Below are 12,793 nucleotides of genomic sequence, written 5' to 3'. Positions count from 1 at the left end.
GATGAGACACCACTCAGTGTTATTGTAAGAGTCTGTAAACATGAGACATCTCAACTTGGCAATATTTACTCAATCTTTCTTCTAAAAACATTATAGAGCCATCATATTGTGAGGGCATCTCCTGTGCACGCACACCCCATGGATTTTCATTTGGATTCAGGTTTGAGTTGTGGCTAGGCCGTTCAAAAACTTCATCTTCTGGTTGATTTGGATGTGTGCGTTTTTGGGGGGTCATTGTCAGGCTGAAAGGTGAAATTCACCGGAATGTTTTGCACTAAAACCGACTGGTTCTGGTTCTTCTTCTTCTTCTGGTTGTTCTTGTTAGGGGTCACCACAGCAGATAATGTCCCTCCATCTCCTCCTGTCCTCCATATCTTCTTCTGTCACACCAACCTGGACCATGTCCTCCTTCACCACATCCATAAATCTCATCTTTGCTCTTCCTCTTTTCCTTTTATCTGGCAACTCCATCTCCAGCATTCTTTTCCCAATATACCCTGGATCTCGCCTCTGTACGTGTCCAAACCATCTCAATCTCCCCTCTCTCACTTTGTCTCCAAGCCGTCCTTCACGTCCTGTCCCTTTAATATTCTCATTTCTAATCCTGTCCAACTTTGTCTTATCCAGTGAACAACTCAACATCTTCAGCTCTGCTCTCTCCAGTTCAGCGTCCTGTCTTTTTGTCTCCAAACTATACAACATTGCTGCTCTTACTACTGTCTTGGCAACCTTCTGTCACAAATCTTTCCTGATGCTCTCCTTCACTTATCTTCCGCAACTGGTATTTTTAGCTTTTCATGATTCGCTCCAGTTTTGGCTGAAGAAAAGCAGCACTAAAGCATGATGCTGCCACCACCATGCTTCATGGTGTTCTTTTGGTGATGTGCAAATATACCTGTTGGATTTATGGGAGTATTACACCTTATGGGATTGGTCCCAACAGACCATAACACATTTTGCCACATGGTTTGAGGTTATTTAGTTGGGCTTGGATGTTTTTCTTGGATGTTTTTTCTTCCGTCTAGCCACCCTACCCCAGAGCCCAGACATGTGAAGAATACGAGAGATTGTTGTCACGTGTAATCAGGACTTGTCAGATGTTCCTGCAGCTCCTTTAATGTTGCTGTAGGTCTCCTAGCAGCCTCTCTGGTGAATTTTTATCTTGTTCTTTTGTAAATTGTAGAGGGACGTCCTGTTCTTAGTGATGTCACGCTGGCGCCCCATTTTTTTTTCTTTTTTTTCTGCTTGTTGATGATGGCCTTCACTGTGTTCCATGGTACATCTAATGTTTTGGAAATTTTGTACCCCTCCCCTGGTCCATATCTTTCAACAAGCGAGATACCATACATGCTTTGTAAGCTCTATGCGGACCGCAGCTTCAGACGAAACCAACAAGATGTCAAGAAAATCCGACAGAAACAGCTGGTCTTTATTTGGGGTTAATCAGAATAATGTCACTGATGACAGATGCATGATAATTACCTTTAAACATGAGATTGAACGTGATTGGTTCATTCTGAACTCAGCCACAACCCCGGTTAGAAAAGGGTGATGTGATTGAGATGGATTTTGAGACCGTTGTGAGAAGAAGTAGAGGCGAATCGACATCGTTTCGTCGTCTCGTGTCTCTTTTACAGCTGAAGGACAATATCCGATCTCTTACTGCTCAAGCCTTAAAACGTTTTCTCTCTCTTTTCCTTTCTTTTTATTTCTTTCTGTCTTTCCTCAGAAGCTTCACCAGCAAATAACAGCAGTCATTAAAATGAACGACACTTGGTATAAATACTTCAAACCGGGCTTTTTAATGCCCAGAAGATAAGACTGACTGACTGCTTTTGACTGAACGTGTGCATCGAGACCAGCTTAACACATCTGTGTGTGTTTTTCCTGATGAGAAGCGCAGTAAAACACACTGCACATGCTGTGAGGTAGCTTCAGGAAGATAGTCATGTTCTCAGGAGTGTGTGAGAGAGAGATGGAGATGGGTTGTGGATCACATCTCTGGAACATGTGTGTATGGGAGCACAGTAGCGTCCGAGTCTCGCGCTATAAAAGACCTTCAGATGTTGTTCTAGTTTTAAAGAATGTCCTCAGCTCTTTGAGACCAAAGCAGGCAAAAACGAAAGCATATGATCCCTCGCTCCTTTCCCCCCCTCTTTTCTGCAAGCCGGCGGTATCGGCTGTAAACCGAGCGCTGTTTTTACAAGTTTGCGATGTTAAACCGCCGAACGCTTTGAAGAAGGAGAGAATGGCACAGCGGATTCACTGCTGCTACTGGTTCACATTTAGTCCAGGATCGTAATATGGAGAACACATGTGCCCTGTCTCTCTCTCTCTGTCTGTCTCCATTTTATTTCTCTCCCTTTCTCCTTCCATTTCAGTAAGCACATCTGAACATCTCAACTCCTCTCCTCTTATCTCTGAACACCTTCTTCTGCTCCTAATGTATCATCATCTCATTTCACCAACATGTTCCTTTTTGTGTTTGTCTTTCTTTCTTTCTTCTTCGTGTGTGTGTGTGTCTTGGCTTGCTGATTCACTGTGGAATGGAGCTCATTTACCTACTGTATTGTGTCTTCCATGCTCTCCTTTTCTGTCCATCATTATGAGAGAGAGAGAGAGAGAGAGAGAGACAGAGTGATTGTTGACTCACCACTGGATTTGATGAGAGGACTACAGTGTCTCATTTCAAAGCTCCACTAATGTTGCTGATGTTCCAGCAGCTCAGTCCACAAACTGTACGCTGTATCCAGCTCGGGTCAAACTGAGAGCTGCTCATGTGAAACGTGCAGATGTTCCATTTCAGCACATCTGTCCACTTTTCTCCTGAACGACACAGCTGGCTAAAGCAAGAGTCGGAGAAACACTGTCACAGGTCCAAACAAATAACACTACTGTGTTTATTACAGCAAAAGTTTTATGATTTGGGGTCATCACTCATTAATTACATACACACACACGTGTGAAAATGTGTGTGTGTGTGAACGTGCCTTCATACACTGCTTCATACACACCCTTTTTCTGTCTGTCTTTCTCTGTATCCATTTCTTTGTCTTTCTTTTTAATTATTTAATAATTATTCATTCTGGGTTTTGTGTGTGTGTGTGTGTGTGTGTGTGTGTGTGTGTGTGTGTGTGTGTGTACAGGAAGGTAATCAGACGGTCACAGTGCTCGCTCTGTGCTTAATGCGAGACTGTAACCTGGCTCAGGAGGCGTCTCAGCTGGCCATCAGAGACCTGGGGGGGCTGGAGGTCCTCCTCAACCTGCTGGACACCAATGAGGTCAAGTGTAAAGTGAGTTTTTACAGGGAAAAATAAAAAGTAGCAGAGAGTTTAGTTAGCTTTAATGATGATGACCCGTTATGCTCGGTGTGACCTTTATGTCTCAGATCGGTTCCCTGAAGATCCTGAAGGAAATCAGTCACAGCTCTCAGATCAGACGATCCATCGCCGATTTTGGGGGACTGCAGAGCATGGTGTCCATCCTGGACTCTCCTGATAAACAGCTGAAGGGCCTGGCAGCCGAAACCATCGCCAACGTGGCCAAGTTCAGACGAGCACGCCGGACCGTACGCCAGTACGGCGGCATCCAGAGACTCGTGAGTGGTAACCCAGTAGGGCTACAGTGAGGGGTGCAGAAATAAAATAAACATCTCTGTCCCACACACACGTAGTACAGCGGTATAGACTTCACACACTCGCCAACATCAAAGGTCAGGCTCTTCAGGTAAAAACGGATCAAATGTCGGGCCGACCCCTCAGCCTGACGCGCGTGTTTATTGACAGAGTGACGCTCGCCGTGATTACAAGCTCACAGCCTGCGCTAATCTGTATATTTACACGAGTCCAGATGCAGACGGAGCCGGCGTTTCCAACCTGAAGGATCAGACCACCTCTGAAGTGCACATATGTAATGCTGTATTAGTACGTTGCCAGAGTTACATCACTGCACGGGTCTTTAACGTTTAATATGACGGAGTCTGAAAATCGATTTCTGTCATAGAACATCATGCAAACTTACACTCACCGTGACTCAAGGTGTGTGTGTGTGTGTTACACCAGAATATTTTTTTAAAATGTACACTACCGTTCAAAAGTTTGGGGTCACTTTGAAATGTCCTTATTTTTGAAAGAAAAGCACTGTTCTTTTCAATGAAGATCACTTTAAACTAATCAGAAATCCACTCTATACATTGCTAATGTGCTAAATGACTATTCTAGCTGCAAATGTGTGGTTTTTGGTGCAATATCTCCATAGGTGTATAGAGGCCCATTTCCAGCAACTCTCACTCCAGTGTTCTAATGGTACAATGTGTTTGCTCATTGCCTCAGAAGGCTAATGGATGATTAGAAAACCCTTGTACAATCATGTTAGCACAGCTGAAAACAGTTGAGCTCTTTAGAGAAGCTATAAAACTGACCTTCCTTTGAGCAGATTGAGTTTCTGGAGCATCACATTTGTGGGGTCGATTAAATGCTCAAAATGGCCAGAAAAATGTCTCGACTATATTTTCTATTCATTTTACAACTTATGGTGGTAAATAAAAGTGTGACTTTTCATGGAAAACACAAAATTGTCTGGGTGACCCCAAACTTTTGAACGGATGTACAGTACTGTGCAAAAGTCTTAGGCACCCTATATATTTTTTTATACAAACTTTGTTATAGATTTCTATTTTATGACTTCTACATTATCGAGTCAAAACATTAAAGAAACATTTTAGAGTTCCAAACGTTGTTTTTTTTTTCCAGCACAAAATTAAATGTTACAGGGGAAGAAAACAAAAAAGGTTTGTTTATATCTGAGCAGCATATTCCATAAGCGAGCACTTTTCAAATTAAAAAAGAAAACATAATGAAGGCTGCTGGGTTTTGGTGTAAAATGAAGACGCGAGTGTGACAGTCAAAGTGTCCAGAAGAACTGCGGCTGGTTCTGTAAGACGCTCAGTAAAACCTACAGATCATTTCCTTCCCGTATAAAACTGCACTCACTGGACCTCAGACTGTTTTTTTTTTTTTTTTTTTTTAAAGCAAAGGGTCGGCTCACACCAAATACTGACTTTGTTTCATTTATTATGGTTCACTGATTACTGTTTATAGTATTTTTTTTTTTTGTGGCTACCGCCTCATATGCCCCTTTTCCACCAAAGCAGTTCCAGGGCTGGTTCGGGGCCAGCGCTTAGTTTGGAACCGGGTTTTCTGTTTCCACTGACAAAGAACTGGCTCTGGGGCCAGAAAAACCGGTTCCAGGCTAGCACCAACTCTCCGCTGGGCCAGAGGAAAGAACCGCTTACGTCAGCGGGGGGGCGGAGTTGTTAAGACCAACAACAATAACAAGACCGCGAAAGATCGCCATTTTTAAGTGACGAGAAGCCGCAGCTATACAAACGCGAAGTCATCCATTATTATTATTATTATTATTGTTGTTGTTGTTGCTGCTGCTGCTGCTTCCACGTTGTTTTTGCTTCGATATTCGTGCCAAGGTTTATGCAAATGTAGCGACGTAACTGACGTATACAGCAACGTAACTGACGTATACAGCGACGTAATGACATGGCTTCCCTTAGCACCGCGAGCGATGGAAAAGCAAACTGGTTCTCAGCTGGCTCGCAAGTTGAACAAGTTGTGAACCAGCACCAGCACTGGCCCCAAACCAGCACTGGAACTGATTTGGTGGAAAAGGGGTACTAGAGACGAAGCGAGGCAGTAGCCATGATGTCATCATGTTGTAAGAATGAGTGTAACAATAGCGAAACTTCGTAACCAGTCAGCACTTATCCTGATCGAGTTCGATTACCCGTTCTACTTCTTGATCAACTTCTCAACAAATCAGAACCAGAAACGAAATAAGAGAAACCTCGTTATAACTTCGTAGTATCGGAAGATAATTGGCAGATAAAAAGATAAACGAAATTCACCTTGTGGTTCGCCGAGGCTACCAATTCGATATTGCGTAAGTGGTGTTTATTTTAAGAAAATGTACCTTTTGCTTATCAGAGCTTTTGTTTGGTCCTTCTGAAAGGTCAAATGAAAGGGTTTTTTTTTAGCTTTTTGGCAGATAGATTGAAAAGCCGATATCAAACTTCTGCTATTCGCTTTAATTTTTTAATTTTATTTTTTATTTTCAAGTCTTTAGACTACACTTGTGAAACAAAATGTGCTCATTAGTACTAAATAATGCTTCTAAGACAATTCATGAACAAGCGATTTCTTACTATTTTGAAAATCGATCAAGTTCACAGCTCTGTATTTTGAATAAAACACAGGAAACAAAATTGGTAACCAAAATACGCCAAGCCCTGATGCTGCTCACAGCTCGGTGATGTTTGTAAGAGATGAAGCGAGTATCATTGCATGTATACCGTATATGCGATATTTACTGTATGGACATGGGATCAGAAAACTATTTTATTTATCAGCAGTAGCCACATGGACCCAAAGAGTACTTATTTTTTAACGTCGAAACATTTCATTTCATTATTTTTAAGCCATTTTTCGTCGACAGCATCGCTTTACATGTGCCTAAGACTTTTGCACAGGACTGTGTATTTCCATTTTTTTTTTTTTACATTTTTATCATTTACAGCAACTATAACTTGAATGTTTCTTTTTCCCCCTTAAAGGTTATTAACAGCTATGCAATAGCTAGCCAAAACATCGGCCTTAATCATTAGGTCACTGTGCTAGCGGTCAGTGCTAAGTGTCATTATAATGTAATTATAGTTATACAGAGAATTTTCATACTAATTTAACAACACATCTGAGGAAAATGTTAGCATTCCAGACAATTTTTTATTTCTGCTCGACTGTCAGTATGAAACTCGTGACAGTTATTCCACAAAATCAAGTCGTACATGAGCTGATAGCGTAGCACCGAGTTGTCTATAGTCCGTGTATGGCAAGATTGAGTGGAATAACTGTTTTATTCCATCCACATTCACTGGATTTTGAGAAACGGAGCATTTTTATTTTTTGCAAATTTTATCAATAAAAACTTTATACAAAAACATCCGACAAAATAATTTCTGCTTAGAATGTAAACAAACCGGCGAAACAACAGGAGCAGTTTGTGAAAAATGCGGTATTAATTCTTGATAAATAAAAAAATATACATTCTTACCATCAAATACTTTCATTCCATATTTTGTTGCCTTTGTGTGTATTTTTTGGGGTTTTCGTCTTCTTTAGGGTTTGTTTGGTGGTTGGCAAACCAACTTAAAGCTGCGTTACTGCCACTGACTGGGCTGGAGTGTGGAATAAATGAAAAATGATATTCTTTTGGCTATTTCCGTTTCTTTTAAATACTTGATAATTTTTTGGCTGTTGTTTTCGAGTAGAGGTTTTATTTCATCCTCGGTTGGTTCAGCAACACACTCTGCCATTTTGTTTTTCTCTACTCACGGTATAGATAGTTTTCACTGACGTCACGGCATTCCGGGGAACGCCCCCCAGCCGCCATCTTGCAGGGCAAACAAAACGGACCATCGCCATTACGTTATCTCGGACGAATTTATTAAGTTATATAGTCAGTTTTCTAAAATAAAGATCAATGTCGGCAAAATCAAGCAAACGGAAGTATATGGATACATTGGACGACATCTCACGACAACGGTATGCAGCCAAACTGGCCTTGATTGGGGGAAATGACCCCTACGAAGTGGACAAAGAAGCATTTTCAAGTGATTATGCAGGGCTGCCATCCGTATCGTACCCTGACATTGTGAACTATTTCGTGAATAGTAAAAGCGCCTACACACTTGACAACCTCAAAGCATACAAGTCGCTGGAGTCATACAATTATTTTGTCTGTGGCTGGGTCCGTGAAGTCCACCAAAAACAAGTGAGAGCCGTGTCCTAATTACAGCCAAGGTATGTACACATTGGAGTTTTAGAGCTCTCAACACTGCATATAAATATATGTGTGTATAATATCGAGTTGATTTAAGACAAATTTTACATCCATTAGTGGTATTACAGTACCATGTCAGTATAAACTTTGTAATATAATTAATTGGTATGTAGGCTTGTTACACAATTGATTGTTTATTTAAACAACTTACCACTTATAAAATGATCGGAGCAGACTTTGCTGTGTTTGGAAGGCTGAAAATCCTTGCGGTTGATTCTTGCAAGCCATAGATTTCTCCTTTGTATGCTGAGTTTCTTTGTTTGCTTGCCTTCGTGCTCCCGTACAGTGGGAATTCCATAAAAGCTCCGCTTGACGTCATCATCTGACCTATTACGACAGCCGTGAATACAACAGGTGTGCACCATTGCTAGCTTTAAATAGTAATAATGTAACTATAAATGTAAATACTATATAAATAAATGTAACTCGCGCGTTACAATGTGTGCTCAGTGACCCGTACGATAAGCTAGCCCTACAAGATGGCCGCCACCAGGGAATCCCCGACTCTGTGACGTCATGTGAAAACTATCTATATGAGCTGATAGCCTAGTAGTAGAGTAGCCAATCAGGGCGCACGATTGCTCATACCCAGTGAATGTGGACAGAATGATTACTGTTGACTGTTGTTCATCCGAACATGATGACTTGGATTTAAGTAATGGAGAGTTATAAGTGAGGAGCTCAGACATCCGGAGGGATCTCAGAGTCAAGTCGCTGCTCCTTCATGTCGAAAGGAGTCAGCTGAGGTGGTTCGGGCATCTGATTAGGATGCCTCCTGGGCGCCTTGCTTTGGAGGTTTTCTGGGCACGTCCAACTGGGAGGAGACCTCGGGGTAAACCCAGAACTCACTGGAGAGGTTATATCTCATCTGGCCTGGGAGCACCTTGGGATCCCCCAGGAGGAACTGGAAAGCATTGCCGGGGAGAGGGACGTCTGGAATACCCTGCTTAGCCTGCTGCCACTGTGACCCGACTTCGGATAAGCGGAAGAAAATGGATGGATGGAGTTGTCTGGTGTCAGCCTCACTTTCTTGTCCTGTGCTCCACCAAGAGCCAGTGGCACTACGAGGTCCAGACGGCTGGAGGTGCAGTGGATGACCAGGGCATCTTCTGTGTCTTGCTATACTCTACATCGGGGTGGGGAACCTTTTTCCTATCAAGGGCCCTTTCAAGTTTTAAAAAATCCTGTGGGGGCCAAACTAAATTTTTTAACCCATAACCTCTGCTGAAAATTTGAAGATGCAGTCCATTTATTTTAGCTTTCTTCCATGCTATTCAAAAAAAGCAACTTTATTGGTGTAACTTTGTTTTATCCCTTTTTAATCTTCCCATTTTCTTTTTAAATTTTATCCACCTCTTGTTGTTTTAATGCTCTGTTTTTAGTCTTGTGTTCTTATTGATTTTATATGGACTGATGTAAAGCGCACTGAGCATTTTATGTAATGAAGATGCTACAATACAACCCCGATTCCAAAAAAGTTGGGACAAAGTACAAATTGTAAATAAAAACGGAATGCAATGATGTGGAAGTTTCAAAATTCCATATTTTATTCAGAATAGAACATAGATGACATATCAAATGTTTAAACTGAGAAAATGTATCATTTAAAGAGAAAAATGAGGTGATTTTAAATTTCATGACAACAACACATCTCAAAAAAGTTGGGACAAGGCCATGTTTCCCACTGTGAGACATCCCCTTTTCTCTTTACAACAGTCTGTAAACGTCTGGGGACTGAGGAGACAAGTTGCTCAAGTTTAGGGATAGGAATGTTAACCCATTCTTGTCTAATGTAGGATTCTAGTTGCTCAACTGTCTTAGGTCTTTTTTGTCGTATCTTCCGTTTTATGATGCGCCAGATGTTTTCTATGGGTGAAAGATCTGGACTGCAGGCTGGCCAGTTCAGTACCCGGACCCTTCTTCTACGCAGCCATGATGCTGTAATTGATGCAGTATGTGGTTTGGCATTGTCATGCTGGAAAATGCAAGGTCTTCCCTGAAAGAGACGTCGTCTGGATGGGAGCATATGTTGCTCTAGAACCTGGATATACCTTTCAGCATTGATGGTGTCTTTCCAGATGTGTAAGCTGCCCATGCCACACGCACTAATGCAACCCCATACCATCAGAGATGCAGGCTTCTGAACCGAGCGCCGATAACAACTTGGGTCGTCCTTCTCCTCTTTAGTCCGAATGACACGGCGTCCCTGATTTCCATAAAGAACTTCAAATTTTGATTCGTCTGACCACAGAACAGTTTTCCACTTTGCCACAGTCCATTTTAAATGAGCCTTGGCCCAGAGAAGACGTCTGCGCTTCTGGATCATGTTTGGATACGGCTTCTTCTTTGAACTATAGAGTTTTAGCTGGCAACGGCGGATGGCACGGTGAATTGTGTTCGCAGGTAATGTTCTCTGGAAATATTCCTGAGCCCATTTTGTGATTTCCAATACAGAAACATGCCTGTATGTGATGCAGTGCCGTCTAAGGGCCCGAAGATCACGGGCACCCAGTATGGTTTTCCGGCCTTGACCCTTACGCACAGAGATTCTTCCAGATTCTCTGAATCTTTTGATGATATTATGCACTGTAGATGATGATATGTTCAAACTCTCTGCAATTTTACACTGTCGAACTCCTTTCTGATATTGCTCCACTATTTGTCGGCGCAGAATTAGGGGGATTGGTGATCCTCTTCCCATCTTTACTTCTGAGAGCCGCTGCCACTCCAAGATGCTCTTTTTATACCCAGTCATGTTAATGACCTATTGCCAATTGATCTAATGAGTTGCAATTTGGTCCTCCAGCTGTTCTTTTTTTGTACCTTTAACTTTTCCAGCCTCTTATTGCCCCTGTCCCAACTTTTTTGAGATGTGTTGCTGTCATGAAATTTCAAATGAGCCAATATTTGGCATGAAATTTCAAAATGTCTCACCTTCGACATTTGATATGTTGTCTATGTCCTATTGTGAATACAATATCAGTTTTTGAGATTTGTAAATTATTGCATTCCGTTTTTATTTACAATTTGTACTTTGTCCCAACTTTTTTGGAATCGGGGTTGTATATATTTTACCAATTATTATTATATCTGGCCGACCGAATGTGAAGGCTGGAACTGCTTCTCTTTGGCGAGGCGTCTGATGTCAGATGGTATAGATGACGATGCTACTCGCAGCTGGTTTTCCAGGTTTGGGTCAGTCAGTCTTGAGCGGAACCGATTCTTTGCAAGGGTCAGTTTTGAGAAGAACTGCTCACAGCAGTTGGTTGTCCCAAACAGTGATGCAAACTTCAGTGCATGTCTCCTCAGAGTGGGGAAAATCCTCCAGATGCACATACAGTTTGTAGAACTCAAGCAGAGGAAGGTTGTTGTACCTAGCTTTGAGCTTTCGTTGCTTTGCAGCTCAATGATTTCGTGCTGTAGGTTGTCAGGCACGTCAGCTGGTTCCACATTGAATGGTGTTGCAAATATGTTCAGGTCCTTCTCGTAACTTCTCATCAGCTGGAACCTCTCTCCAAAGGCCTGGAGTAGTTTTGCACACTCCTCAGCATACTCAGATGTCACAGCAGGTTTTTGTTCTTGCAAAGTAGGAAAGTGCACGGAGTTTCCCCTTTCCAGTTGCACTTGCCACAGCTTCAGTTTAGCTTCAAATGATTTCACATTTGAAAACAGTGAGTTGAAAAGCTGGTTGGGTCCTTGGAGCTTAACATTCAGTTCTGAGAGGTACTTGGTAATGTCCACCATGAAGCCCAAATCACACAGCCACTTGCTACGACTGGTTTGCCCTTCATCTCCATGACCTGCTTTACTTCTTCCCTCAAGTTGTAGAAGCGTGCAAGCATATCTGCACGACTCAGCCACCGCACCTCACAATGGTAAACCAGGTCTCCATACTCTGACTCAAGCTCACTCAGTAACACTTTAAACTGGCGGTTGTTAAGTCCTCTGCTTTTAATGAAGTTGATGGTGGAAACAACAGTAGTCATCACATTATTGAGCTTCAGGGAATGTGCACACAGGCTCTCTTGGTGTATGATACAGTGGCACACAACCAACTCATTTGGATCCATACTGAGACGACTCATTTCTTTTTTAACCAATGCAGTCATTCCTTTCTGCGCACCAACCATGGCTGGGGCTCCGTCTGTAGCCAGTCCACTTACTGTAGCTTGTCAAACTGCAGGTCAAATTTGTTCATAGCCAAAACAACTTGCTGAAACAAATCCTCACCTTTGGTAGTGCCATGCATGGCTTGCAAAGACAGCATTTCCTCCTGCGTATCAAACTCAGCTGTAATCCCACGCACAAAAATGGCGAGTTGGGCAGTATTTGTGATGTCTGTTGTCCCATCACAGGCTAAATAGAAAAACTGAAAATCCCTCGTGGTATCCTTCAGTGTTTTCTCAACGTCTTGTGCCATGTCAGTAATCCGATCTGAGACGTTCTTCGAGACAAACTGACACTTTGGAAAAGTTTCACTTTGTCTGGTGCGAGCAGTTCCACGGTAGCGACAAGGCACTCCTTCACAAACTCCCCTTCTGAATTTGGTTTCAGTTTCTTAGCGATTAGCTCACTTACCACAAAACTAGCCTGTGTAACATTTTCTTAGTTACCTTGAGGTCGTGTGAATGTTGCTTGTTGGGCGCCCAAACTCCACCGAAGAGCATTAATTTTATCCACACGCACTTGTCCTTTCAGCTCGTCCAGCTTGGCATGTTTGGTGCTGTAATGATGCTCCAGATTAGCCTTTTTCATCACTGCAAGGGCGTCCCCACGAACTAAGCAAACTGGTTTGCTTTTTACTTCTATGAAAAAATAATTGTTTGTCCATTTTTTTCTGAAAAGCGCGACATTCTGCATCTACCTTTCTCTTCTTCATACTCGC

At 42.3% G+C, this 12,793-nt stretch overlaps 1 protein-coding gene across 1 annotated transcript in view; it reads left to right on the top strand.

Annotated features, from left to right (window-relative positions):
- odad2 (outer dynein arm docking complex subunit 2) overlaps nt 1-12,793 on the top strand; it is a 178,544-nt gene that overhangs the window by 56,341 nt on the left and 109,410 nt on the right. The window contains exons 10-11 of the mRNA XM_060938718.1: nt 3,147-3,293; nt 3,389-3,598. Coding sequence (XP_060794701.1) covers nt 3,147-3,293; nt 3,389-3,598 — 357 coding nt within the window. The remainder of the gene's footprint in view (nt 1-3,146; nt 3,294-3,388; nt 3,599-12,793) is intronic.

Source organism: Neoarius graeffei, chromosome 14 (assembly GCF_027579695.1).
Source record: "Neoarius graeffei isolate fNeoGra1 chromosome 14, fNeoGra1.pri, whole genome shotgun sequence".
NCBI classification, from domain to species: domain Eukaryota; kingdom Metazoa; phylum Chordata; class Actinopteri; order Siluriformes; family Ariidae; genus Neoarius; species Neoarius graeffei.
Note: the sequence above shows the minus strand (reverse complement) of the source record. Positions and strands in the feature narration are given on the sequence as shown.